This window comes from Festucalex cinctus, chromosome 8 (assembly GCF_051991245.1).
Source record: "Festucalex cinctus isolate MCC-2025b chromosome 8, RoL_Fcin_1.0, whole genome shotgun sequence".
NCBI lineage: Eukaryota > Metazoa > Chordata > Actinopteri > Syngnathiformes > Syngnathidae > Festucalex > Festucalex cinctus.
In genome coordinates, this window is record NC_135418.1 from 11,929,865 (window position 1) to 11,957,244 (window position 27,380).

General features: G+C 39.6%; 1 protein-coding gene, 1 long non-coding RNA gene and 1 other non-coding gene across 4 annotated transcripts in view; 1 reads left to right on the forward strand and 2 right to left on the reverse strand.

The window, feature by feature from the left end:
- Positions 1–2,028: 2,028 nt before the first annotated feature.
- On the reverse strand, positions 2,029–4,899 carry LOC144024536 (uncharacterized). The gene is made up of 3 exons (XR_013284797.1): positions 4,406–4,899; positions 3,458–3,701; positions 2,029–3,357 (listed from the first exon to the last, which is right to left on the reverse strand). It is a non-coding gene; the product is annotated as an uncharacterized LOC144024536 (long non-coding RNA).
- An 8,377-nt stretch (positions 4,900–13,276) lies between these two features.
- Positions 13,277–13,349, reverse strand: trnat-cgu (transfer RNA threonine (anticodon CGU)). Its single transcript has one exon. It is a non-coding gene; the product is annotated as a tRNA-Thr (tRNA).
- An 8,805-nt stretch (positions 13,350–22,154) lies between these two features.
- Positions 22,155–27,380, forward strand: part of fgd5a (FYVE, RhoGEF and PH domain containing 5a) — a 36,204-nt gene continuing 30,978 nt past the window's right edge. For both annotated transcript variants that reach the window (XM_077530211.1, XM_077530210.1), the window contains exons 1-2: positions 22,155–22,406; positions 23,967–26,613. In XM_077530211.1, the coding sequence (XP_077386337.1) occupies positions 22,394–22,406; positions 23,967–26,613 (2,660 nt within the window). In that variant the 5' untranslated portion in view covers positions 22,155–22,393. The remainder of the gene's footprint in view (positions 22,407–23,966; positions 26,614–27,380) is intronic.

A 27,380-nucleotide genomic window follows, 5' to 3' on the forward strand; every position in this document is an offset into this window, starting at 1 on the left:
TATTGGAGATTGTAAGCTGGTTTATATGCATTGCTGTTATGTACAAAAGCACAATATTGTTGTTGTTTTAGTATGAGCTCTCTTTTTTACAATATTATGATCTTTTTTAAATATCGCCAATGCCCCCACAATATCGTGATAATTATTGTATCGTGTTCGTCATATCGTGATAATATCGTATCGTGATGTTTGGATATCGTTACATCCCTAGTAGCTAACACATGCACCTCACCGATTTGAGCCCTTGGTGGGTGGAGTTTGCAGATTGTCTCCAGATTTTCTCTCAGCATTGCAGCTCCCTCCCACAGTCCAAAAATATACATACAACTCTAAATAAATTGTTGTTAGCTGTGAAGGTGAACGTCTGATTGTGTCTGGCAACAAGTCCGGTGTGTACCCCAAATCTCACTCAAAGTCAGATGGAATAGGCTGCTGCTCAAACAGGATCCATATGTGGATAAGCAGCAAAGAAAATGGGTGGATGTCTTTCAAAAATATTTATACCTTATTATTAAAATGGAAATTCTAGTTGCATTCCTGAACAGTTTTTTTTTTTTTTTTTTGGGGGGGGGGGGGGGGTTATAATGTATTAATTTTTGACTTAATCAAATAAGCCTAGTAAGTCTAGCATATTTGGACCACGTAGAAAATATATATATATTTTAGTGGCGGGGGAAATATGACGAAAAAAAAGTGGCAAATTTGCCACTGTTTAATATGACGAGAGAAAAAAGTGGCAAATTTGCCACTGTTTAATATGACGAGAGAAAAAAGTGGCAAATTTGCCCATTTTTTTCTAGTTGAGCGGCTGTTTGTGTCAAGTGTAGTGCCGGCAGAAAGGAAACGCTACACAAGTCACAGTTTGCAAAATGTCTACTGTGGAAGAACTCGTTAAAATGTACTTTCGGTCGGGTTTTCCAACAAGGAGATACTAATTGCTTTGGCAGAGATTAACAATAGCATAGTTGCCAGTTTATAAAGTGGCAAATTTACCACTTTTTTTCTCGTCATATTAAAAAGTGACAAATTTGCCACTTTTTTCCTCTGCATATTGGCCCCGCCCTCTAAAAATATATATATATATATATATATATATATATATATATATATATATATATATATATATATATATATATATATATATATATATATATATATATATATATATATATACGTGGCCCTAATACGCCGTCGTATAGTAAGCCACCATACATTTTTTTTGTAGAAATTGTTGAATTCAGTTAAAAAATTCCTCAATTCCTGAGAGCTCATTTAAACTGCTTGAGTCAGATTTAAAGTACAAGATGGTCTCATTGTGTTTTCATGGCAGATGTTATGGTATGGTTTGTTTTTATTGTCAGTCCTTAAAGCCCCAGTGTGTAGCTCACGACCGCCATCTATCGGTCAAACAAGATAATGCAATGATTTTAAGCACACGAACTACGGCGTCCCAGAGAGACCCTACTTCAACAGCCTACCACCAATTTCACCGGAACAGAACGCAAACAACTTCTGGTATTCCCTCGAGTGATGACGTAAGTGAATTGCATTTGTTAGACATACTGTACAGATCCCTAATAATTGTGATTTAGTCATTTAATTTCAGAATTAATATTTTTGTCGGCATTGTTTGGAAATACTGTACGTCAGCTAATGATAATGGCTATCTATGTTCATATTTGTTAGTGTAACTAAACCATGCAACAGAGAACACAGTTATGTTATACGTTTTATAGACATGTGGACCATCTCAAAGGGGGCGAGAGAGACGACGAGGAAGAGAAAGCGGTGCCTCGTAACGTACAATTATGTCATCATGGAAAAATAATTCAATTCGAGCATGCATGTGAATGGCTCAAAACATACCTTTGCTTGGAATATGTGGTATTTAGATTACATAGTTTGCTGATATGTTTAGTATATCGTGCAAAAATAATGGTGTTAACTGAACGACACATCTGCAACTCAGACTCGTAACCCCCCCGTGTCTTGTTGCTACTAACCACTCAGAAAAGTGCTGCTTACAAAAACATTTGAAACCCTTTACTCAGATATCGATTTGTCACCATGTTGAACAATTTTACCTAATAAATATCACTAAGCAACTTAATTAGTTTTGATTGAAGATACAACAGCTTCCTTGTACTTCGATGTGCAGGAATTTACATGGCTTTCACAAATAGTCTTGCTCATGTAATAATGTACTTCATTGGCTCAGTGACTTTCAGTTAATTGGTACCTCATCTGACATACAATTGTTACCTTCTTGCAGAGACTCGTACAGGAAATGACCATGGAGGAACATGAAGATATCCAAGTCCAGCTGATAGACTGACACCAAGAAATACTTTTTGACACATTGCTGACACATCAGCACCACCATGATTTCCTGTACCTGGATCCCAGACTGCAGCACCTTGGTGGACTTGTAGCAAATAAGTGACACTTTCCCAGATCCTTGAGGACAATACAAAGGTTTTTTACCTGGCATATAATTAGTCCATGTCTGACACTTGTTGTTGTAGTTTGTATAACTTGTATATTGTTGTTGTGTGTTAATTTGTACATTTTGAATAACTAAAAAAATACTATTTCCTTTGGCGTCAACATGCAGTGTTCATTCGACACCTAACCTAACACTATTTTACATGACCAGAAATGTAAAACATCAAAAGCCTGGAGAATTATTATAAATGCTTGCAATGACAAGGAATTCTTCATTGGCCAATGAATGTAAGGTACAGTACATGAAAATGAATGAATAAAATAAAGTAAAATAAAAGTCTACATGAAATGAACATATTAACTAAAAAAAAAAAAAAAATGCTGTTAGAATATAATGAGCTACATGAATTGCAGTTGTTCCAGAATTTTACCAATACGCTGTGCATTTCAAAATATGGAAAATAGACATACAGGTTTGGGCCAAAAGTAGTGTTACAGAGCAGGTATGTGTTGTACACAGCTAAAATATCTGATTAACTCAATACCATGATGGGTTTTTTTTGTGTGTGTGTGTGTGTGTGCTGACATTGCCCCCCATTAACATTGCAACATTCCTCAAACTCTCCCGAACACAGTATGATCTGTAACACTACTTTTCGCCTACTCTATGATGTTATTGGGGCAAAATTAAGGAAGGCTTGTCCATTGATTGTGTGAACAGACTGCAGTAAAAATGAAGTCACTTCAATGTTTGCTGGTTTTATTAAGTTTGACATGCTCCTTGACTGCACAAGTACATGTTATGGAGTGAGGGCATGTTCCCACCAACGATGATATCATATTCTTCAAAGGCTTGCTGAGGAAAGTGAGGGAGGAGTCACTCCATGGCTTCAGACACCTGGTCAGCAGGTCCTGTGTAAAACAAGTGGTGCTTGTACATGTGACCATTCCGTATTGCTTCACACAAAAAGTTCATGTAGTGTGCAATGCCGTCCATATGTAAATGACATACCAAGACGTCGGCTGACTTCAGTTTGTTGCAGCTCAGATATGGTAGGTGGAGATACTGGTGGTACAACACCGAAGCCTTCTGGGGTCCTCCATTCAAGTGTCCTCATTCGGGGCATTCCAATATGGCTGCTGACTCTCCCCTTGATATTTTTTTTTCTTGCAGGTCGGTGATGTATTTAAACGGTGCATGAATGCTTGTATACATCAGAATATGGTTCTGGAACCCCTCAAGTTTGGCTGTTGATCTAGTGTGACACAAACAAAAACACAATTATAAAATAAAATAGAATAATTGATGATACTACTATATGTCACCAACTTTCCAACAAAGCCCCCAAAATAGAGGTAAGATCTTTAGTTTTTGGGCCCAAAACATTGTATTAGCTAGATAAAAGTAACTTGACTGCATACTACATAGAATATGCAAAGGCTGCTTGCTTGTCGAATTTCCGTGGAAAACGTGGCAGCCTGTTAATTCTTGTGCACCCAATTACACAATGGACCAGTACACACTTGAGTGAGAGAGTTCAGACTCTAGCAGTGCTTACGGTACAGCCAGCATTTAAGTCCAGAAGTTATTGCCTGCCGAAAATTAATTTCGAGAACACTATTTTCACCAACCACAACGAAAATAATTTTCAACTCCTCCACTAATACAGTATGCTTTAGATTCTCTATTGAAGTTATGGGCAAATATACCTCCGAAATCACAGTTACATTACATTACACAATAACTTGCGCATTTACTCTAAATATAACGTGCCAGCGGGAATCTTTTTTTTTTTTTTCAAAGCAAGTAGCTACATAACGAAATCGTTCGAGTGGTGCGGAGTTGCTAATCAACAGATACAGTGATCGTAAAACAAAGGTACGAACATCGTATTAATTAGTACGGAGTATACTTTTTCTCTCGCTCTCAAAACGTAAACACAAATGTACTCTTACTTACCGGTCAAGTAGAAAGCAGTCGAAGGCACCGGCACGTCCCAAACCTAGTCTGTTCCTCATTTCTCTCCATCTGGCAAATGCGGCTACAATATAAACTCTTGTTTTGTCGCGCTGAAATAAAATAAATTCCCAAAGTAAGTGTGATGCTTGATAATGCTCTCTTCGGGGACCGGAAACTCTTCTTCTTCGTGGACATGCGGTCGCCATACAAACCGGAAGTGCGTTCCAAAAACGCGTTAAGAAATGGAGCGCTGAAATTTGTCTTTGACGGCACCCGTAGCAGAAAGATGGCGGCGAAACATGGCAGACACTAGCAGGCGAGGCGCGGACATGTAAGATAATTTGCGATTTCTAGACTAACCGTTATATTTTAAAAAAGTACGTTTATGCGATACAACATATCTTTTTACATACTACTAACACAAACAATTGTTGTTTTTTTTCGAATGATTTATTATTTCACCACTAGATGCCACTGTATAATACTGAGTGTACCTTTAACATGAGTTAAAAAAAAAGAAAAAAAAAAAAAAAAAAAGTAAAATTTAAAATACTGTGATTGGCTGGCAACCAGTCCAGGGTGTACCCCGCCTACTGCCCATAGGCAGCTGAGATGGGCTCCAGCACCCCCCGCAACCCTTGTGAGGAATAAGTGGTCAAGAAAATGGATGGATGGATGGATGGATGGAAAATTAAAAATACATATATATTTGACAAACCACTAAGAATGATATTAACTAGCCAAATGGTTAAAAAAAAGGAGTTACCTGCAGAAAAGCTCTATTGGAATATAAACACAGTAGTATTAACTCGTTCTGCTAATAAATCAAGGAATATTCATACCGCTTTGCTTAAGAGAAGCTTTATAGTGCTTAGGAAGCAATGTACATCTTTCGGGATGAATGATCAATTCCCAAGAGAGATAAACGAGCGGCGAAAAGTACTGTTTCCTATCATGAAACAAAATAGACAGGAGGGTAAACGGACTTCGATGGTCGTTGATAAATTATATATCGACGGCCAGCTATTCCGAAACCCAACCTCGACCCCTTGGCTGTTCTAACTGACAATTGGTAGAGCCGAGCATTGTGTGATTATTTGACGTAGGTATATGTATATGTATGTGTATGTATATGTGTATATATTAGGGGTGTGAATTGCCTAGTACCTGACGATTCGATTCGTATCACGATTCACAGGTCACGATTCGATTCGATACCGATTAATCCCGATACGAATGGTCACGATTCGATACCGATTAATCCCGATACGAATTTATAAGTCGATTGTTGCGATTTTTTTCCATTCAAATTTAGAAAATACTATCAGTAAATTTGTACATGTACACTGTAAGATTTGTATGAATATATTTATCTAAAACTTGAGGCTTATAACCGTGAGCCACTGTACACAAACAGTTTGCAATCTGTTTCACATTTGAACAGCATTAAAATAAAAATATTAAGGCTTAATGTGCCGTTCATATAACATTCTTCCATGCTCAAGGTGTGAATCCTAAAAAAAAAAAAAAAAAAAAAAAAAAAAAAAAAAAAAAAAATCGTTTTTTTTTTAATTGAATCGATTCGAGAATCGCGCGATGTGGTATCGCGATATATCGCCGAATCGATTTTTTTTTAACACCCCTAGTATATATGTATATATATGTATATGTATATGTATGTATATGTATGGATAATGGGTTACGAAATAGAATATGAATTTATATTATGCATAGGCTATATAGTAATAATAATAATAATAATAATAATAATAATATAGAAATATATTCTTAAAAAAAATAAATTAATAATAATAATAATAATCTCGCTTAGGTCACCATTTACTGGTGTATTGTTATGTTGAATCCCCCACAGATTTCCTTCACACTCACTTCCCCCCACGTTTCTTCACTATTATACTTATCTACTTGCTATCTCTCTCTTTATATAAATTATATAAATTGCCTAATTACTCTTTTGCTATCCTACAATATGTTAATATTAATAAGCAGCTTATATAGATGTATACATAAGACTGAGTCTATATTGCTTGTATGCAGAAATTAGTTCTGGTCTCCTGGAATGTGTGTGGCGCTCGCTCCCAGGCAAAAAGAATAAAAATTTTAGACCATCTCTCAAAATTTAAGGCAGATATTTGTCTCCTACAAGAAACCCACTTACAAAAATCAGAAGAAAAATTATTTATAGATAAAAATTTTAGTCAAGTTTACTCTGCCTCCTATAATAGTAGACAAAGAGGTGTCTCTATACTTATACATAAGAATTTATTCTTTACTCTAAATAATATAGTAACAGATTTAGAGGGCCGATATATTATTATCCAGGTAACTATATTTAATAAAGTATATACAATTGGTAATTTATATGCCCCAAATAATGATGACCCTGATTTTTTCCATGAATTTTTCTCTCGGTTACTCGATTTAGCAACAAATTCTACTATTATTATTGGAGGTGATTTTAACACGGTCTTGAACCCGTTAATAGATCGTTCTAATAATACGATATATACAAGGCGATTACGATCCGCTAAAGTAATAGATGAATATATGGAGGATTTTGGCCTCAGCGATGGCTGGAGACTTCAAAACCCAACTAAGAAGGAATTTACTTTCTTCTCTGCTGTGCACCGATCATTCTCAAGAATTGATTTTTTCCTTACAAATAATTCTATTGTTGATAAAACTGCTATAAAAATACATTCTATAATTATAAGTGATCATGCACCAGTCTCCCTCACTCTACAAATTGACTCTACCTTTAAACCTCCCCCGATATGGCGTTTTAACATCTCATTACTGAAAGACGTAGAGTTTGATAAAATTATTAGAAGGGAGTGGGCAGATTTTTTGGAAATAAATGACTCTCCAAATATATCTCCATCTCTTCTCTGGGAAGCAGGGAAAGCGGTAATTAGAGGGAAAATTATATCATATTCAACTTATAAAAAGAAACAGGATCAAAAATTAGAAAAATACCTGGAAGATAAAATTAAACAACTAACGGATGAATATGTATTAAACCCAAATAATCAAATATGGATAGAACAACAGAATATAAAAATACAGTTAGATAACATGTTATCTAAAAAGACAGAGTTTATAATACAACAGTTGAGATATAATAATTTTGAACATAATAATAAATCAGGTAAATTCCTGGCAAATCAACTTCAACGGAATCGGGAAAAATCTCTTATAACGGCTATTAAAGATATAAATGGTGAATGCACACAATCACCAGAAGAAATTAACCATATTTTTTATAACTATTATCGAAATCTATACACAGAAATTAATAGACCTAACCCTGAATATATTGAGGAATTCCTAAACAGCTTAAATATACCTCAGTTATCTATTGAACATAAAGATATTCTCGATACCCCGCTTACTATAGATGAGTTGTATCGTGCTTTAGACAGTATGCCTAATGGCAGAGCACCTGGTCCAGACGGCTTTCCGGCTATATTTTTTAAACATTTCTGGTTAATGTTTGCTCCATTATTTCTAAGAGTAGTAACTGAAATTAAAAGTAAAGGTGATATACGTCAAGATATGAATATAGCAGCAATTAAACTTTTATTAAAGCCAGAAAAAGACCCTACCCTCCCGTCAAGTTACCGACCGATATCACTAATTAATACCGATATTAAAATTATCGCTAAGGCCTTGGCATCTCGATTAGAGACGGTAATCTCGACAATTATTCATAGTGATCAAACAGGTTTTATTAAAGGTCGTCATTCTACTAATAATATTAGGAGACTCTTTAACTTGATTAGTATGTCACAGCGGTATGATAAAAAGGCAGTTGTTATTTCGCTGGATGCAGAAAAAGCATTCGATAAAGTTAACTGGTCCTTCCTCTTTGCTGTCTTAAATAAATTCGGCTTCGGGGAGTCATTCATTCAATGGGTTTCAATATTATATGATTCTCCTAAAGCTACAGTTACTACTAATGGGATTACATCACAGAGTTTTACTTTACAAAGGGGAACAAGACAAGGGTGCCCAATTTCTCCTTTATTATTTGCTATATTTATTGAGCCGCTTGCATTAGCTATACGTCAGGATAGACGGATCCAAGGAATCCACTCCGGGACAATAGAACATAAAATTAATCTATATGCCGATGATATATTACTCTATTTAGAAGAACCTGCTATCTCGCTAGGGGAAGCATTTAAATTAATAACTAAATTCTCTCACTTATCAGATTACTCTATTAACTGGACAAAATCAACATTATTACCTATTACAGAAAATTCATGGAATCCTACAAGTCAGGATCCACACTACTCCTTTCCTACAGGTAATTTAAAATACTTAGGTGTTAAAATTTCACCTAAGTTAACTGAATTAACTTCTTTAAATTTTTCACCATTATTGGATAGTATCCGTAGTGTCCTGGAGCGCTGGAATAATCTTCCGATCTCTTTAATAGGACGGATAGCTACTATAAAAATGAAAGTTTTACCAAAGATTAATTATTTATTTTCAATGATTCCATTTAAACCTACGTCTAACTGGTTCCAATCGCTGGACTCTGCTATCATAAAATTCTATTGGAATAAAAAAAAAGCCAAAATTAGTCTATCTACTCTTCAGGAAAGTAAATCTAAAGGAGGTTTAGAGGCACCAAACTTTATGTACTATTATCTAGCTAATCAACTACAATATCTTGTGCTATGGACACAACCCAACAGAGATACTAACTGTTGGTTGGAATTGGAGCAGAAGGATTGTAATAATCTTAGACTGTCAGATTTACTCTTTATTACAAAATCAATAAGACGACATAATTGTTTTAAAAACCCAATGATAGCCGCCACCCTGACTGCCTGGTGGAAGGCATTAGAAATTACAAACTCCCAATTGGCGCCCTGTGGGCTCTCTCCCATTTGGCATAACCCCGACTTTCAACTTAATAATCAGTCGTTCCATTTAAGCCTATGGGAGCAGAAAGGAATTACACACCTTCATCATCTTTTCTCAGATAATAAGTTTATATCGTATACAAACTTGGTCCAGAAATATGAAATAAAAAAGGGAAATTTCTTACATTATCTGCAAGTTAAAAATATGGTTAAGAAACAAATCCCAACACTTCAGGATACGCTCCAACTGCCTGTCTTAGCTAAAGATATTATAAAGCTTTCTCCAACAACAATAAAGAAAATATCAAAAATATATAAGTTATTTTTATACACAAATAAAACGTATTTACCGACTTTAAAATGGGAAAAAGACTTGTCTATAGTTCCGGAACCAGACTTTTGGACCCAAATCTGTGAAAATGTATTTAAAATGACCAAACAGACAAATTTGCAACTTATCCAATATAAGATACTTCATAGAACATATATTACACAATATATGATGAAAAAAATGGGACTCTCTGACTCCGACATTTGTCTCCAGTGCTCACAAAACACTGCCGATACTTATCTTCATGCTTTATGGTCATGTACTCCAGTGCTGCATTTCTGGACTAAAATCTTGGAAAAGCTCGCTGATATATTAAACTGTAGGCTTCCTTTATCTCCAAGACTGTGTTTACTAGGTGACTTAACAATAACTGAGCTACCATGTAAACAATCTCAATCTATATTTATAGCCCTTACTATTGCTAAAAAAATAATCCTTGTCAATTGGAAAAATAAACAATCTCTAAATATCGACCACTGGTTAAACTTACTAATAAATTATATCTCAATGGAAAAAATCTCTGCCTTAAATAAAAATCAAGTATCAAGATTTAAACAAATATGGTCTATGTACATAGAATATTTTAATCTCAATTTGGCAACTTAATCCTGCCAAGATTCTGCCTGTTAACGAGAGCCACCACATCGTTACAACTTCTGTTTTCGCTGCTCCTGTATTTGGTATTTTGTATCTGATTGTTTTTATTTTTATATAGTCAGGAACCTAGTTGCTGCTAGTGGGCTCGAGCATACCACACTATACGACACTATACTCAATAACTCCTTAAGATCTATTTCTAGTGGGCACTAAGCATCAACACTTGGTGTTACTGCATGCTAATTAGTCAATTTTCTTGACGCCGTCCCCTGTGGTCGGGCGGGGGTGGTTCTGCCCCCCCCCCCCCCCCTGGCGGTTGCGTCTTGGCCGCTCCCTGGGCCCCCTGTGGGGTGCGGTGTTGGGGTGCTTCCCCTGGTGCCCGGGGCGGTGCCGTCCCGGCGCGGTCCGCTGCTCCGTGCCCGGCGGCGCGGTTCGGGGTGGGTGGGCCTCCGGTGTGCCCCGTGGTTCCCTCTCCCCTCCCCCTTCCTCCCCCCCGTCGCCTCTCCCTCCTCGCCTCCTCCCGCCCATCCTCCTCTGCCTCCCGGTCCCTTTTCCCTTGTCGCCCTCCCTCCTCCTCTCCCCCCCCGCCTCCTGCCCTGCAGCCGCCCTTTCGCCTTCTTGTCGTCTTCTCCCCGCTTCCCCCGCCCCCCCCCCCCCCCCCTTCCCTGTCTGCCCTGCGGCCCCTCCCCCTCCCTCTCCCTGGGCCTGGGGCTCCCTCCCCGGCCCGGGCGTCGGGCTCCGGGGGCCGGGCGAGGGTTTGGGGCCTGCCCCACTCCGGTATAACTCCTGGCGCCCCGGGCGGGCTCCGGTGGCCGGTGGGCTGTTCGGTAGCCCTGCTGCGCTGGCTGTCCGCCCATTGTGGTGCCGGGTGGATGAGGTGGGGGGCGGCAGGGGGTGGGGGTGCTGGGGGGCGGGCGTGCCACCTACACCCGCCGGGTTGGGTGAGGCCCCGCTGGTCGCTCCTCTTACTCACTTCACTAGCTTGCACTATACACTTTGTAAATATACACATAGGGCACACAACACATTTCTTGGTGGGGTGGGGAAGGGTGGAAACACCGTCTTCACCCTTCAACTCCCCTCCAATTTTAATGCACCTCACGTCCAAGGGGAGGGGTGAGTTGGGGCGGGGAGCCATCAGAGGGGATGGACTGCAGTGCCTGGCAGCGCTGTGGTCCCCCCCATTTGTGTCCCTGCCCCACCACTTTGTCCCTCCATTCCCTTTTTTAATGCACCACACATATACATATTCATTTTTTGGGGGGGGATACGGGTGTGTCGGAATAGGGGAAATTTTTTCCCTCTGCTCCGACTCACCTGCTCCCAATTTTAATGCACCACACGCACACACTTGTATATACACTGGGTGGGGCCACATTCACGGTGTAGGGTAGAGCTCGCCAGTCGGCGAGCTGGCGGACTCAGTAACAGGGTTAGGTGTCACTTGTACTCTGGCGTGACGACCGGGGCCTCTCCCCACCGGGCTCGGTGTTCTGGTGTTCCGCCTTCTCCCCTGGTGCTTCCTCCTCTGCTTCCCCCCTCCCGCCGCTGTGCAAATCTCGCGCGGCTGGAGGTGGGGTGGGCACATCTTCCCTCTCTGCGCTGCTGCCCGGTGCCGGTTTCCGGGGGGGGGTGGGGGGTTCTCGCGGGGGGCCGGGTTCGCGGGGGGGGGTGGCGGCCGTCGGGGGGGGGCGGCTTGTTTGGGGGGGGGGTGGAGGTATGGGTGGGTGGGGGGTTGGGTGCTGGGGGTCGGGGTGTGTTCGGGGGTTTGGGGGTCGGGGGTGGTGGGGCCTGGGTCGTGGTGGATGGCGGGTTTGGGTGGGGTGCGGGGGGGTCGTGGGGGGATGGGGGCTGGGGACCGGTGGGGCGCTGTGGGGGCCCGCTGGGCCTCGTTCTGCGGCCTTGGGCTCGGGGGTGTGGGCCGGGGCTGGGGCGGGGGTGTTCCGGGTGTCTGGGTCGGCTCGCCGACCGGTGTCCGCTCGGGTGGCTTGGGGGTGGCCTTGGTGCTGCCGCGGCCTGGGGGTTCCGGGGGGGGGGGGGGGGGGTGCTCGCTTTGCTGGGCCGCGGTTGACGGCTTCTTTCTTTGGTGGTGGTCCTTATGCATGCCAGATCCGTCGCACCAGCATCTACTGAAACTCAACAGAAGTACCCTCTCCCTCCCACAGCCCCTTGAATCAGTTGGTGCTGGTGTCTGTGGTTCTCACTTTGCTTTATCTATCCTTCCCTCCTTCCTCTCTTTAGTTTTTCCTCTGGTCACTTGAGATCTTAATTTATTAGAAGTATGAGGTTTCTGGGGTTGGCATAAGACTCCGGTTTTGTAACCACGCAGGAGGGGTCTTGTTGGTGCTGGACTTCACTTTGATGGATTGGATGTACTGGCTTCTATTGATCTCACTCTGCCTTATCGATCCTTCCCTCCTTCCTCTCTTTAGTTTTTCCTCTGGGCTCTTGAGATCTCGCTAAATTTGCTGGAATTTAGAGGCTTCCGGGGTTGGCGTAAGACTTTGATTTTGTAATCATGGGGAAGGCAGGAAGTGTTTGGTCGGTGCTGGATGTCACTTTGATTTACCTTTCTTTTCTCTTTATTTCTTTTTTTTTCTGACCTTTTCTCTGGTCTCCTGACCATTTAAATCTCACGACTCTGGCAAGATTCTGAACTACCTGGTTAAGGCGAAGGGTAATGGGATATTTATAAGGTTTTAGGTGAATGAATGAGTATAAATTTATAAGTATTTGCACGCACGCACACGCACGCACGCAAACGCACGCAAACGCACACACGCAAACGCACGCACGCACGCAAACGCACGCACGCAAACGCACGCACACATACACACACACAAAAAAAAAAAAAAAAAAAAAAAAAAAAAAGAAAAGAGCAATGATGACAAGACGTTGAATCGGTAAGACTACCGAATGAACAATTCTGAGCTCTTCAAAAAAAAAAAAAAAAAAAAGAGAAGCTTTATAGTGCTTAGGAAGCAATGTAAGAATGTCATTGAACAGTCTAAACTCAAACCTACAGTAGCACAATTATCATTCATCAGGCCCCAGAGAGACTTGAACTCCCGACCCCTGGTTTACGAGACCAGCGCTCGAACCACTGAGCTATGAGGCCCTGTACTGGTGGAAGTGCTAATGTATGTACTAGAGCTGGGAATCTCTGACTGTCGCTTCGATTACTATTTTTGGGTCTATGATTTGATTCAGAATCGATTTCCAATTCTTGATTCAAACGATTTTCGATTCAAAATTATTTGATTGACATATGATATCTGCTTCAATTTACAGATATGCACAACATTGTCATGATCTACTCCAGTCTGCTTTGCAAGACAAAATGACAAATAGAGACATTAAAGTGTCTTCTTTTTTGTTTAAACTTTTATTCATTTTGTATTGTAAGTGCCTTTTTCCACAAAAACAGCATGTGGGCTACAACTGCCTTTTCCCCTTCTTCTTCATTTCTAATTTAAATAAAATCGATTTTTGGATATTAAATATCGATTCAATTAATATATGAGAATCTCGATTCTTTTATGAATCAATTTTTTGGCACACCCCTAGCATGTACTGCAAACAGGTGCATGTATCAGTAAAATACTGTCAAGCAATACTGTCTCTCTTTGTCTTTATGGGAGAAGACATAATTATTCCAAAAGTATGATGAGATATCTTTAGAGGCAATATCACTGCCTGATATTGTTCTATAAAAAAGCTAAAATGGTGAACATCATCAGGTGACTTGACGAAGGGGAATTTTTGACAGGAGCCAGAGGAAACGGTAGTAGAATTGAGATAGACCTCTCTCTTTAAAAAAAAAATAAAAATTGGGATAGACCACCAAATCTGAGACAAAATTCTCACGGTCCAGACAGAAGAAGCAGAAATCAGGTGCTGCCTCTCAACCAATGAGAATGAATTACTGACTACGTATATAGAATACATAATGCACAATATGCGCACACACATACAGCCATCACATCATTCACTGATATCTACACTCACAGGCAGCATGATAAAAGATGCATTGTCAGAAAAAGTTGGAAAGCCCCCAGATATTTTTTTTTCCTTCTTGTGCGTATGAGGATCATTGTTTTTGTCCCTGCCGCAATTTATGAACATGTTATTCCTCTGTATGAATAGAACTGCTTTATCAGAGCCTTTGACTTGTGGTTCATGCTGATACTGCTCAGAATGACAGGATTGTCTGCTCCTGTGCGACATTCTCAAGGTCAATTTATTTTACAGTAATGAAGTATAATCATGGAGTCATAAAAGCCTCATCGCAGCTGAATGACTTCTTCAGTCAGTAGTTATGTAACTCAAACGGTGTTCTTACACCTACTCTTGGCCTTGTGTCTGAGTGAAAGCTGTGCCAAAGAAAGACGTGTTTTTCACTTGCACGAGTATCTGCATCCTCCCAGTCTCCCTTGGCTCTGAAATTTGAAAACAGTTCCAGGAAAAGTGATTTCTGGCTTCTTCTTTTTTCTTTTCTTTTTTTACTTTTTAAAATAACAGTGTTGTTTACCACCTACCCCCCTCACTGTTGAGCACTCCAAGTTGGGACTGATGCTTCCATCTGGACCTGTGTGGTCAAATTAATTAAACTACGAAGAGTGATACCATGATGCTGCTCAGTTATCACCGAATATTACTTTGTCTGCGCGATTGTGCTTTATTTGGATATAATTACTTTTTACAGAGGGTATCTTGATATTTTTTTTTTTAATTTGGAACCAGTAAATCATTGTTTTGACAGTCAAGCTTTAAGATTGTCCGGCTTGCACTAATAGTGAAAAAGAATAACAAATGTGTCTGTTATCAGCGTCTGACCTACTCCAGAGGTTTCAGGCTAATTAATGGCAGTGTGACAGCTATTGTTTTGTGGATGTGGCCTTTTACTACAGAGCAATTTTTATTTTTATTTTTTTTATTTTTTTTTTGGTGATAGAGCAACACTGCCAGTTGGGGGTAGATAGAGCCAGGGTTATTATAGTTTAAGAATTTTCATTTGAGTTAGTTTTGAATTCATTTTGAGATCTGTTTTTTAAATTGAGTTAGTTTTTATTAGTTTTCAGAGTGGTTCTTTTAGTTTTTATTAGTTTTAGTCATTTAATAAGTGCTTAGTTTTCATTTTGTTTTAGTTAGCTTCAGTATTAGTTTTAGTTTTAAAAAATGTGTATTACTTATGTGCAATAGATGGTTGTTCGTCTCTGTGTGCCCTGCGATTGGCTGGCAACCAGTCCAGGGTGTCCCCCGCCTACTGCCCAGAGCCAGCTGAGATAGGCGCCAGCACCCCCCGCGACCCTTGTGAGGAGTAAGCGGTCAAGAAAATGGATGGATGGATACTTATGTGCAATATTCAAAAAAACAAAAAAACAAAAAAAAAAAAACACACACCATTGTAAAAATAAATCTGATTAAAATCACATTTAAAATCAGCCCCCAATCAGATGTAAATTAGTTTTAGTTAATTTTGTAAATGTAACACATAGTTTCAGTTAGTATTTGTTTTTTAGAAAACATTTTTGTTTTTATTATATTTGGGAACATGTTTTTTTTTTTTTTTTTTTTTTTTTTTTTTTTTTTTTTTTAGTTTTCTTAGTTTTCGTAACTAAAATAACCTTGGATAGAACACAAGTAGCACTGCTGAAATCTGAACTTAACTTATGTAGACATAACTGAATAAATTAATCCCCCCCCCCCACCCCCCACTGTTATTACTGAATGTTTTAATATATAGCGTTTCAAAAAAAAAAAAAAAAAAAAAAAACGTGACATCAGTTCCCTGGCATTAATTATCTGTGAAGAATTCAGTGGGGAATTTAACCTTTATTTGCTGTGTTGTGACAAAGTGCTGAGCTCAATGCTCTGCAGCTTGTGCATGTGTGTGCATAAATGCAAAGACTGCTGGGGGAGTGTTGGAGCAGACACTGGCTTTATATTACAGAATGATATTTTTATTTCAGAATTTATTTCACCAATAAAATCACATTAACCCTTTAGCAAATAGTCTCAAATTACAGTATTTGAATCCAGAATCATATTATCATATTAACAAAATTTTAACTTCTGATTTTTTTTTTAATATTCACTATTCTGTATATGTCATTCTACTTTGCAGTATTTAGGTATACCTTTTTCATTGATATGATTACCTCATTGTCTGTGATAATTCTACTGCCTTGTTTTAATGCGACTTATACCAAGGAACAATATTCCTTACTTTATTGTCGAGGACAAGCCTTTTATGTTTCACAAGTAAACTACAAAATAACTGCAGTCAGTTTAAAGTCTCCTGTGTACTTATATACATATCCTTGCTCTAGAGTTTCTTTATCAGAATATAAAGCAAAGGGCAAACACACACGTCTCAGTAGCGCACTGGTTGGAAATCAATAATACATGTCAATAATGAGCCGATCCATTACAGCAGTCAAAGGCTTTGCCATCCAATTACAAAGGCGGTCAGGTCACTTTAAAGTGTCAACCTGATTGTACTATCGCATATATCATTGCCTGCAGATCGAGCTTAATGCACTTCAGCTAGTTTGCAGAAGGGGCTGATTAAGTACCTCCATCTTAGATATTAATTAGAATTCAAAACCTAGTGAGAAGACGTTTTGATGTGCAGCACAGGCGAGAATATGCTTTCCAGTAATCAGCAGCGCTTAAGTGTGATGTCACACTTGCTTGGTCTCAGAGGGGAATAAAAACACTCAGCACATCCATTCAGTCTCGTGGGCAGGCGTTGGCAAAGCAGGTGTATGGGTTGTCTCAACTCTGGGAACAAGTCGCTGACCCCTTTCCCTGATCCCTTTCCTGTTTGGAGCAGCCGAGCAGAATGGAGATACAGTTGGTTTGTTCCGTGCCACCGCAGCATGTTTTCCTCGTATCACAATTCTCCTCTATTTCAGTCATGTCATGTTCCAGGTGGAGTGACGGAGCGCAGACACGGGCGGTCCAGGAAATTTGTGTCCTCTATCCAAAAAAACATGTTTTGACCGTCTGTGCCACATCTGGAGGGATATTTACTCCATTCTTTTCGGCAGCCGTATGACACAATATGCTTGACAGGATCTATTTGCACACCCTGCAAAAGCAAAACACGTTTTGGACAAATGAGAGGAAAAAGGTCAACTGTAGCGGGTGTGAACAGAAGACAAGAACAAAAAAACAGATATGAGCTATCTTTAGTCGTCCATTAAAAAAACAAAAGCTTACTTTTTTTTTGTAGCCATAAATGTGCCACTAATTCTGCGACCCAGTTTATGACAGTAGTACAATGCAGTAAGTGGAAACAAAACAACTGAGTCATGCATCATGCAACATACAGTAGATTCAACATGCTATTTATGCCTTAGGTCAGTGGTGAGCAAAGTATGGTTTGTGGCCCACACATGGCCCTCTCCATTCGTTTACCCGGTCCACCAAGCATTTACATTATCTAGAATCTTGTACTATTTATTACATTAGTTATGATTTCTTATCGTAAATTTGGTTTAACTAAAATTGATTTATTAATTTCATATACTTTTAATGGATTTTATCTCATTATATAGTTGCATAATTAATCTATTTTAAATGTTAAAATGAACCAAAGTAAAAAATAAAATAAAATAAAAAATCAGATCCATTTATCAGTGTTTTTGATTCAATAATTGATTAAAACAAATTAATAGAATTAATTGGGAATTATTTCATTATTAAATTACATTTGTTTACATAGTTTACATTTGAAATTGATGGGTGAAAATTAAACAAACAAAAAAATTCAAAAACACTGATAAATATTACATATAATATGTAACATCTTTTTCAAGGAGCCAATCAATGACATCATTGATCAATTGGCGAAATTAAGGCATTTAACTTGGTCACCAATTTTGCATAAAATGCAAAATGTTGGCTAATCCCGGTCCAGCCAATCAGATCGGTGTAAAGTCTAGTTTACATACATTGATAATTCATTATTTTTCATTATCTATTCATTTCTTTCATTAAATAATTTAATATGAATAATAAAAACATTACAAAAATAAACAATTTTACAAATACACTGAACAAACCATACATTTTCATGGATAATATTAATTAGATATTAATAATAACTTTTAAACTAAACACCATTCCTATACTGTCATGCACAGCTTAACTTTACATATATATATATATATATATATATATATATATATATATATATATATATATATATATATATATATATATATATATATATATATGTATGTATGTATAAGAAATCTCAAAACATTGTTCCGGGATAAGAACGCTGGGGGTTGCAGTTTTTCTATTTCAACAAGTTTATATGTTAAAGAGTCAAATTCATATGAGAGGGTCAAGATGGCCGGGGGTCACCTTACAATTTTCCAGTCCAGTCATTGCATTGCACAATGTGCGACCGTCCTTAGATTCTGCAGAAAGGACAGTAGCCGCGTGTTCAAATTATAGACATTAATTACATTGAATTATGGTGTCCCTAATTTTACTGACACTCCAAAACTGTTTGTTTAGTGTGATGACCTTCATGCTAGTGAAAAAACAAAACAATGTAGTGATTACGGCGTGCACCCTCCCCGACTATCCCTACTTTGTGATTGAGCTTAACTTAATCCCCTCGCACCAAACCATCTGGAATGGGAGTTTTGATTCAGATGCATTGTATGGGTACATGCGCTCTCCTGCAGCAGATCCAAATCTCAATACAGCGGAGCTAATTCTTTGACTGCGTCCCGCTGCTCAAAAGGTGTACACTTCATCTCCCATGTTGCAGTTCGGCTGCATAGATTGACCTTCAAGTATGCTGATGAAAAGGAGAAATGAGGCGAAATATTCCCACCACGGTATGTGGGCATCAAACTGGAGCTGTAAGCCATCAAATCACACCAAGCAGGCGTCTATCCCAGCCTACCTGAGTAACACAAGGTGTCCTTGAAGCCTGACATGAGTCCTCCATAGGAGCCGGTCTGCATGTTCCTCGAGCGATCAGCCTTCGTACAGTATCAATCAATCATCGCCGAGAAAGGTTACCTAAGGGGTTAACATCGCCAACCTTTCCCATCTGTTGCCAAGGAAGTGTAGCCTGTTGTGCAGGAAACAGGGAGAGCGGTTTCCTGTTATGAAGAGAGGCTTTTAAAGGGTTGCACTCATTCAATCAGGCAACAGATGCTGGGCCAGGAAGCCCGGCCAATAGCAAAAGCTTTGGTGTCTGAGAGAAACTGTTTTTGGAAACTGTTTTTAGGAATTTTTGCTGGTAAAAGCATAACAAAAAACAATACACTGACAACGGATTAAGCTGTGCTTGTTTCTATTTGATGAATGATTGTTTCTATGGTTGGTTGTACTTTTCAATGCTATAACATAGACTTATATTTAAAAATGGCTTCTATTCACAATTTTTTTAGTACATTATCTCGATATCTATAAGGAACTTCCACCATTAGCAAAAGGGTTAGAAAACCTGACAATGACATTAACTCATTCACTCCCAGCCATTTTCACTGAAAATGCTCCCGGCTGTTTTATTGGATTTTGACTGATTTTGCAAGGCCCACAGAATATTGTGTTCTATTTAAAAAAACAAAAACAAACATGGAACCTACCAAAAGAAAGATTTGAGTCTCTTCTTTCATCAGGAATTAAAGGTATATTTGTATCTGTTTCTGTTATTCATCAATTAGCATTAGAATATAGCTAAGTTTCATCATTATTCACAAATGTGTTGAAAACACTGGGGAAAAGAGCTTTTTGCAACATGGCCGTGGTTGATCTCTTATACTCTGCTGCCACCTGTTGGCCATTTTTGTAATAACTACCATTTTTTTAAGCAAACTCTTCAGGTCAGAGGCTGCATCACAGCCTTCTGTATGCTCGAGCATAAAAAACGTATAATTACGTCTTTGGGACCAAATTTAAAATAGAACGTCTTTATATGTTTTGGGGAGAAAATGAGTTAATAGAAAACTAATCCCCATTTAGCCATTTTCTATACTGTTTGTTCTTTTTCGGGTCATAGGAGAGCTGAAAATATATCACGAACGCGTTTGAGCAATAGGGGGCAACACCCTGACATGGTGGCCAGCTAATTGCAGAGCACATTCACATTCACACACACCAAACGATTCAGAGCCATGTACAATGTATGATTTTGGAATGTGGAGGAAGCTGAAGTACCAGGAAAAACTTATGCAAGCAATAAATTGTCATCCATTAATCCAGAAGGAGATTTGTGAGGGCAGATGTCACTGATCATTTTAGACCTAAGAGACTGGCTGTCTCACAGTCTCTGTTCTTGTTCATACCAAAGCTGTCCAATGAGATTTGTGGTCAGGCATGCCAGGTTCTTCTACATCAAGTTTATTATTTATGCACTGGTAAACAATCACACAGAGATGGAGGAAATTCCGAAACAACTTGCTGGGATTTAATGTGCTATTTCTGCCCAAATCCTTAAAACATTAATGTTCGCTAAATTGAAGACTCAAAATCGTCCATATAGATGTGAATGTGTGTATGCGTGGATCTCTGTCTGTAGGTGCCAAGCAATTGGCTGGCAATTATTCTTAGGGTGTACCCATGAAATTATATGAACAGACTAACAATGCTTGCTCACTGTTGAGAGATGTGAAGCCACTGGTGGCCATCTTATGTTGCTACTCACTAAGCCCACCTCACTTGAATACATTGATTTCTCCACATCATTCTCACATTATATTCTGCCTCGATAGCGAAATGGCCTCCATGTATAACATATAGTTGTGCAAATACAGTAAATCGGGGAGAAGTGGTACACATGCATTTCATTGCTAAGAAAAAGGCTTTTCATTTTTTCTTAATGTATCAATTAAGGCTGGGTGCTACTCAAAGATTGCGTCTGCATCATATTGCCAGAACCATCAACAATCAAGTGAAAGTAACGCTCATGAGGGGGGAAAAAAACACCGCAGCGAAATATAAACTAAACACCTCTGAGTCACAATTCATGATCTGAATATTTGATGCAAACAGTGAAGTTTTCATTACAATATTTTGTATTTTCAGCGAAAGAAACAAACAGAAGTTGTCAGTGGCAACGTAAGATGGCTCACCTCTGGCTTCAGCTGCGATGGGCCTATTGATAGTCCAACCATATGTGCATGGGTGTACCTCAATTTTTGACCAATCAGCTGGCATAGGCTGGGGCTCACTTAGTTGCAACCATAATGAGGACAACCGGTACAGAAAACGGACAGATTGGGGAGGATTTCAGGGATAGGCAACAATTTCTTTAAAAATAATAAAAAATAATAAAAAATAATAAAAAGTATTGTAATACCTATATTCATGATTATTATTTTGTTTCTAAAAAAACAAACAAACAAAAAAAAAGCTAAACAATTTTTAATAATATAATAATACAGCAAATGCCAATATTTAATTAAACACATGCAAGTTTATACAAAACTAAACATAAATTGAAAAACATAATTTCGTCAAATTGTGATTGATCAACTTTCAGGCACACTCGTGGCCAGTTCAAGCACAGAGTTGGCCAGTTGCCGCTAGCCAACAACTGGACTACACTACAGTAGGGATTTTATTGGCAGGAACAGGACTCAGGACCAGCGTTAGCTCTTTGCCACGGTAGTAATTTGTCACCAGAGTTAGAAACAAAAATAATTTTTAGTTCGTAGCCCTTTATAGACATGTATAGATTTAGGGTTGGGGGTGGGCGAAACAGTTGTAAAAATAATAACGTTTTGAAGACACCCAAAACATACGTATTTGATTCGTGTACATAAATGAAACACATGTTCAGTAATGCGATGGATTTGCGTTCCATGAAGTCCTGCCTCAGTCAGGAAGCCTCAAAGAGCACCACCCGTTTGCACACAGGAGCTCACTTGAGTGGAGCATCAGAAGAGGAGGTGCACACTGTACACCGGCTCAACGCACATCTGCTCCTTTACGCGCGCGAGTCGCATCGTCATCTGGTGCTAATTTACCGGCAAAAACGAGACGATATGAGCCGCAACTCTGCTTTTGACACCTGACTTTACCACCATTGTTTTTCCGTATGTCTGTGGATTAACTTTGCGGAGGATGCGGTCATTGTGGCGAAAAATGATCTTAACTCTCGGTTCCCGTGGATGATGATGTCCCATGATGAACACAGGTTAGTTGCAAACATTTTTATTAATAGTTCGTTTCGCTGTCACGGTCAAATGACGTGTTTTTGGGGTGTAGTGATTACGTGCTTACGTTTTTGGGGATTGTGAGAGGGATGTCACAGTGGCTGGATTAATTTTGAATCATTAATTAATTTTTGAATGACCGGATATACTTTTGTTTCACCTGAAGTATCAAGAGAGGTCAAATTTAACTTTATTCAATGATTGTCCGATAGCTTTAGAGGGCTAATGTATTGTATATTAGAACTTGTCTTTCTTTTCATTTTTTCTTTTTTTTTTTTTGTCATAAATAAAATTTATTGCATAACTATTTCAGGATAATGTTGCACATAAAAAAACAAAAAACGTATTTCAGTAACTGCAGAGCTTCTGTGAAATTAAGTGTTTACTGAAAATAAACATACACATAAGGTAAAAAAAACAAAAAAAAACAAAAAAACAAAAAAACAAGTTCAACTTAATGGTAAATGCCTTCACAAGTAATACATTTTGTTAAATGGTCATTGTGAGCTTGCTTGTGCCAATGCTTAAATACAGTAGTGTTGTTACTGTTCAGGTCAGATTTCACGATGTGGACATTGTCTGAAATCATATCCTGTGTTTGGAATTGCCAAGGTCCTACTGTCTGTCACCTCTTTTGATTTTCAAACATTTGCTTGACTTGAATTCTTGTTGCATAATTCATATCCTGTTGTTTGCAGTTGGGTGCTTTGTCAGCCTGGAACTCGTTTTTCTTTTGTTTTATTGTTCTTTGACATACTCAAAGAGCATTTTCAGCAGCATTGTGCGAGTATGCGTGTGTGCGTGCGTGCGTGTGTACCTATGTAAGTGTGTTTATGTACTTTCAGTGGAAGAATGACAAGAAGGAAGTCCATTTGTGCTGTGAAAATGTGTACTCTTAGACATTCATGGTGACTGGGCTGCTAATGTCCTTCCTGTGGATATCCTGTTTGAACCCCTTCAAGAAAAGCACAGACAAAATGAAACTGATTTTCAATAAATAAAAAATTTGTCTCACATATGATATTCAGTAATTCACGAAAAGTGATGGACACGTCGAGACACAGTGTCTAATAGGATGTGCGTCAGGGCAGGTGCTCAATAACAGGAAGCGACAAGGGGTGTGCGCACTTTGTTAGGAACGGGTGTGTTTAATGATAATTCTAAACTTCGTGAGCAGTGATCATCACAGCTAGCGCTCAACTATATGTATTTTTGAAGAAGAATATTGCATAACTAACCTTAGCCAATACCATTTTTTTCTTTCTACAATCTACTGTTGAGTGTGAACCTCTAACAGGCATGTGTCATTTCCCAGACAGGGAGACGTTATTGTTTCGCCTCGAAGTACGCTGTGGTTCTGTTGTTTTTCCTGCTGATAGTGTTCCCTGCAGACTTCTGGATGTCACTGGCTACGAGACAGGACATAGCTACCCCTTCACATTCTATAGAAAAACAAGGCTTCTTGTGTTTATCTGCATTAAGTCAAAGAAACACCCCTTTTTATGTAGGATTTTATTTGACATGATTTTCTCTTTTTACAGATTTCCAAAATCCGCTGCAAGTTCCTCAACCAAAGGTCCGAAGTCATTTGACCATCAAAGTGCACTCCAAACGGATGCAAAGGCCTTGTTCCCCTGTGCATGGGTCAAAACCTCCAGTTGCCCCCAAACCCAAAGGCTTCTATGTGTTTGTACCACAGGAGGAGCAATGCTCTCCACAGAGCCTCACTAATGGAGACCTGCTTCATTGTCATGGGAACACAGGGCTTAAAAAAGATGATAAAAACCAGGACAATGAGGGAAAAAGTGAGACAGAGGAGGAAGTCAATGGTCTAAGAGGAGACGTTGAGGCCAAAACAGATCATGTGGAAATATTTAATCAGAATAAAGATGATGACATTGAAAGCATGGGCTCTGAAGCCGCACTTATAGCAGATGATGGTTCCACTGCAGGCACCACCGATGACGAGAATCCTGACAATGACTTGACTCGGTCTTATAGTGGCCAAAACAAAGATGCTTCTCCTCTTTTGTCTCCTGCAAATGGAAAGCAGAAAGAGGAAAGCAACAATCAAGAGTTGAGTGGAAAGACTGGCAAAAATTTAGATGAACATATTGATCAAATGTATTCACTGAGTCTAGGTGAGACAAACTGTGTTCAATTTAACTTGCCCCCAGATAACAATGAGATTGAGATGGGAAGATTTGTGTTTGGATTCCGCACGCTCCCCACTGTAACCGAAGAGTATCCCTATGATGTGATTGGCCCCACAGATGACACCAGTGACACATGTGAGTCTTGTGACCCAGGTGAAAGTACTGATGCTGAAGTATGGCAACCGGAACGGGCCACCAAAGATGTCTCTGGATGCTTCCGTTTCACATCCAGCACTGAAGACGTGTTTGGCCCGTATTCTGTCATTGAATCTGTTCCATCAAATAAAACTTGCACTGCTGACCCTGAGTGGGGGGAGGATTACACTGATGAAAATCAATTAAATGTTGAGCAAACTTCAGTGGCTTCACACCCGGAGCCTTTCTATGTGTCATCGGATGACGTGGACCAACTTGAAGATAAGCAAGCCTTCACAGATCAGGATGAGGTTGAGGAGGGAGCTGAACAACGGAATCAGCAAAAAGACAAAGAAAAGGACACTGAGTCAGCAGATGAGTATGCAGACATCGAGGATTCTTCCTGTCCAAAAGCTGATGAATTTGAGCAGTTGGAATGTGTCTCGTCAGAAGATTATGTGGAAATTGGTGATGAGGATGAAGAGGAAGAGCCAGAAAAGAAACAAGTTAAAGGAAAAAGTATCAAAGAGAGAACAGCTCAACGAGAACAGGCTTTCCTCAGTCAAAGACGAAGCTGCCAGCCTCGGCTCAGGTTATGCAACATCACTGTGCCAAAAGACTTGGACCTGGGCCGCACCCCGGAGCTCACCAACAGGGTGGTTTTTGCCCACACCACTGAAGCGTTTGAAGAAGACATCGAGGAACTGGATTGCCATATTGTGCCTTTCTATGAGGACTCTGACTCAGACAGCGAAGAGCATATTTATGAGGAGGCTGGCTTTGACTCTGAGGGCGAGAACTTTTTGAATGTCGAGAGGAAGACTATTGTGACACGTTCTCGCTCTTATTCTGGTAAAGTTCCAGGTTACGTCCCCGAGACTGTGCCAGAAGAGACAGGCACTGAGTACCAAACGCATGACTACTGCACGGTGTCCTTGGATCAGAACAGTGAACCAATCAGCAAGTCCCAAACACCTGGGGACAACTGCCTAATCAAATCTACAAAATCCCGCCAATTCCTTTTGTACTCTCGTTCAGCAGGGAGTCCAGAATTGTCCTTGGCTGAACAATCTCTACTCGATGAGCTCAAGATCAAGAGGACAGATGACACTCTTTCGCTTCCATGTGTCATGACTTCTTCTGGAAGTTTCTCCCAACGTAGTCACAAATCCTCCAGCGGCGTTTCGACCCCAACCTCTGTCGTGGACATTCCTCCACCCTTTGAACTAGCATACATCACCAAGAGACCAGTAACCAAGAGCTCGCCTTCCCTTTTGATCCAGCATGATCCAGATGACAAACTCAAGAAGAAGAAAATCTCCTTTAAACGCTTTCTGGCTCTGAAGTTCAAGAGGAAGACAGACTCAAAAGGTTTCAATGATGGTTCTGTCCGTTCCTCTCGGTCTTCTTCTGAGTCCAGTCATCATGGCCCTGCAAGGGTCATCGATCTTGACCATATAAGCACCTCCAGCTCCCCTCAACTCCAGTCTCCTATTGTAAACCCCCAGCAGCCTCCCTCAGACCTTGCATCATCGTTTGCCTTCTACAAAGATCATCAGAGGAGGAAAGGTGACCTCAAAGCTTACGGCAGAGGCGTTTCCAGAGTTGAGTCTTTTGAGGAGCGATCGCATCGCTCTGTCATGCCGCTGCCTTTAACCAAACCACGCTCAATCTCCTTCCCCAGTGCAGACACTTCTGACTATGAAAACATTCCTGCTATGAGTTCAGACTATGAGAACATCCAAATTCCAGGCAGACCCACCAGATCGCACACCGTCACAGAGTTTTTTGAAGATCCCAATCGCATGGCAGCTCCTTGCAATGAGAATGATGGCTACGTGGACATGAACAGTTTCCCTGGGATAGACAACAAATCCTCAAAAGCAGACGCCGAAAGGTACAGTGCATCTCTACAATTTTTTTTTAAAGTGTTTTCACAAAAACATATTGTACCTTTTAGAGGTGTACTGCTCAATCGGCGGCAATCGATATCGGCCCCGTTTTCCTTAATTTAATTTAAGACCGATCTCATTTCTCACTGCAGAGGTCTCAAATTGTCAGCCAGGCTTTTCGTTTTTAATTGAGAGAATTGTTTCATGTGCGATTAAAAACATTATAAAGATCGGGGAAAATTGTGATCGGTGCACCCCTATTACCTTTACCTCAGTGTTTTTTCAATCAGAGTTTATTTTTGCTAAATGAATTGATTTGAATCATTTTTGTTCTATCCATTTATGACACTGACAGTAATAAACAGATTAACTCTAGATAATCCTTAGATCCCTGTTCATCTCCCCGAGACTATTTAATTTGGGAGCTAAAAAATTGACATTACATGCTCTGGATTACACAAAGTGTATTTTTTATCAGCATAAAAACTGAATGCAAGTGTTAATGTATTGTAATGTCTATTTTTACCAGCCATTACAAATTATTATAGTCTATACAATAGGACCGATTCGAACGCTGTACATTTTCAAGTTTGCACTCACCTGCAATGTTTGTAGTCTTGTAAGAATCACTCTAATTGCACTCTTGACTAGTTTATGGCGTAATAATGTGCTACGCAGTCTCAGAGAATCTTACATGAGGCTGTGTGAGACCTACCTCTTGTAAAAATCTGTTAAATGAGAGATTACCACCCGGATGGTTCTTAAGATAGCC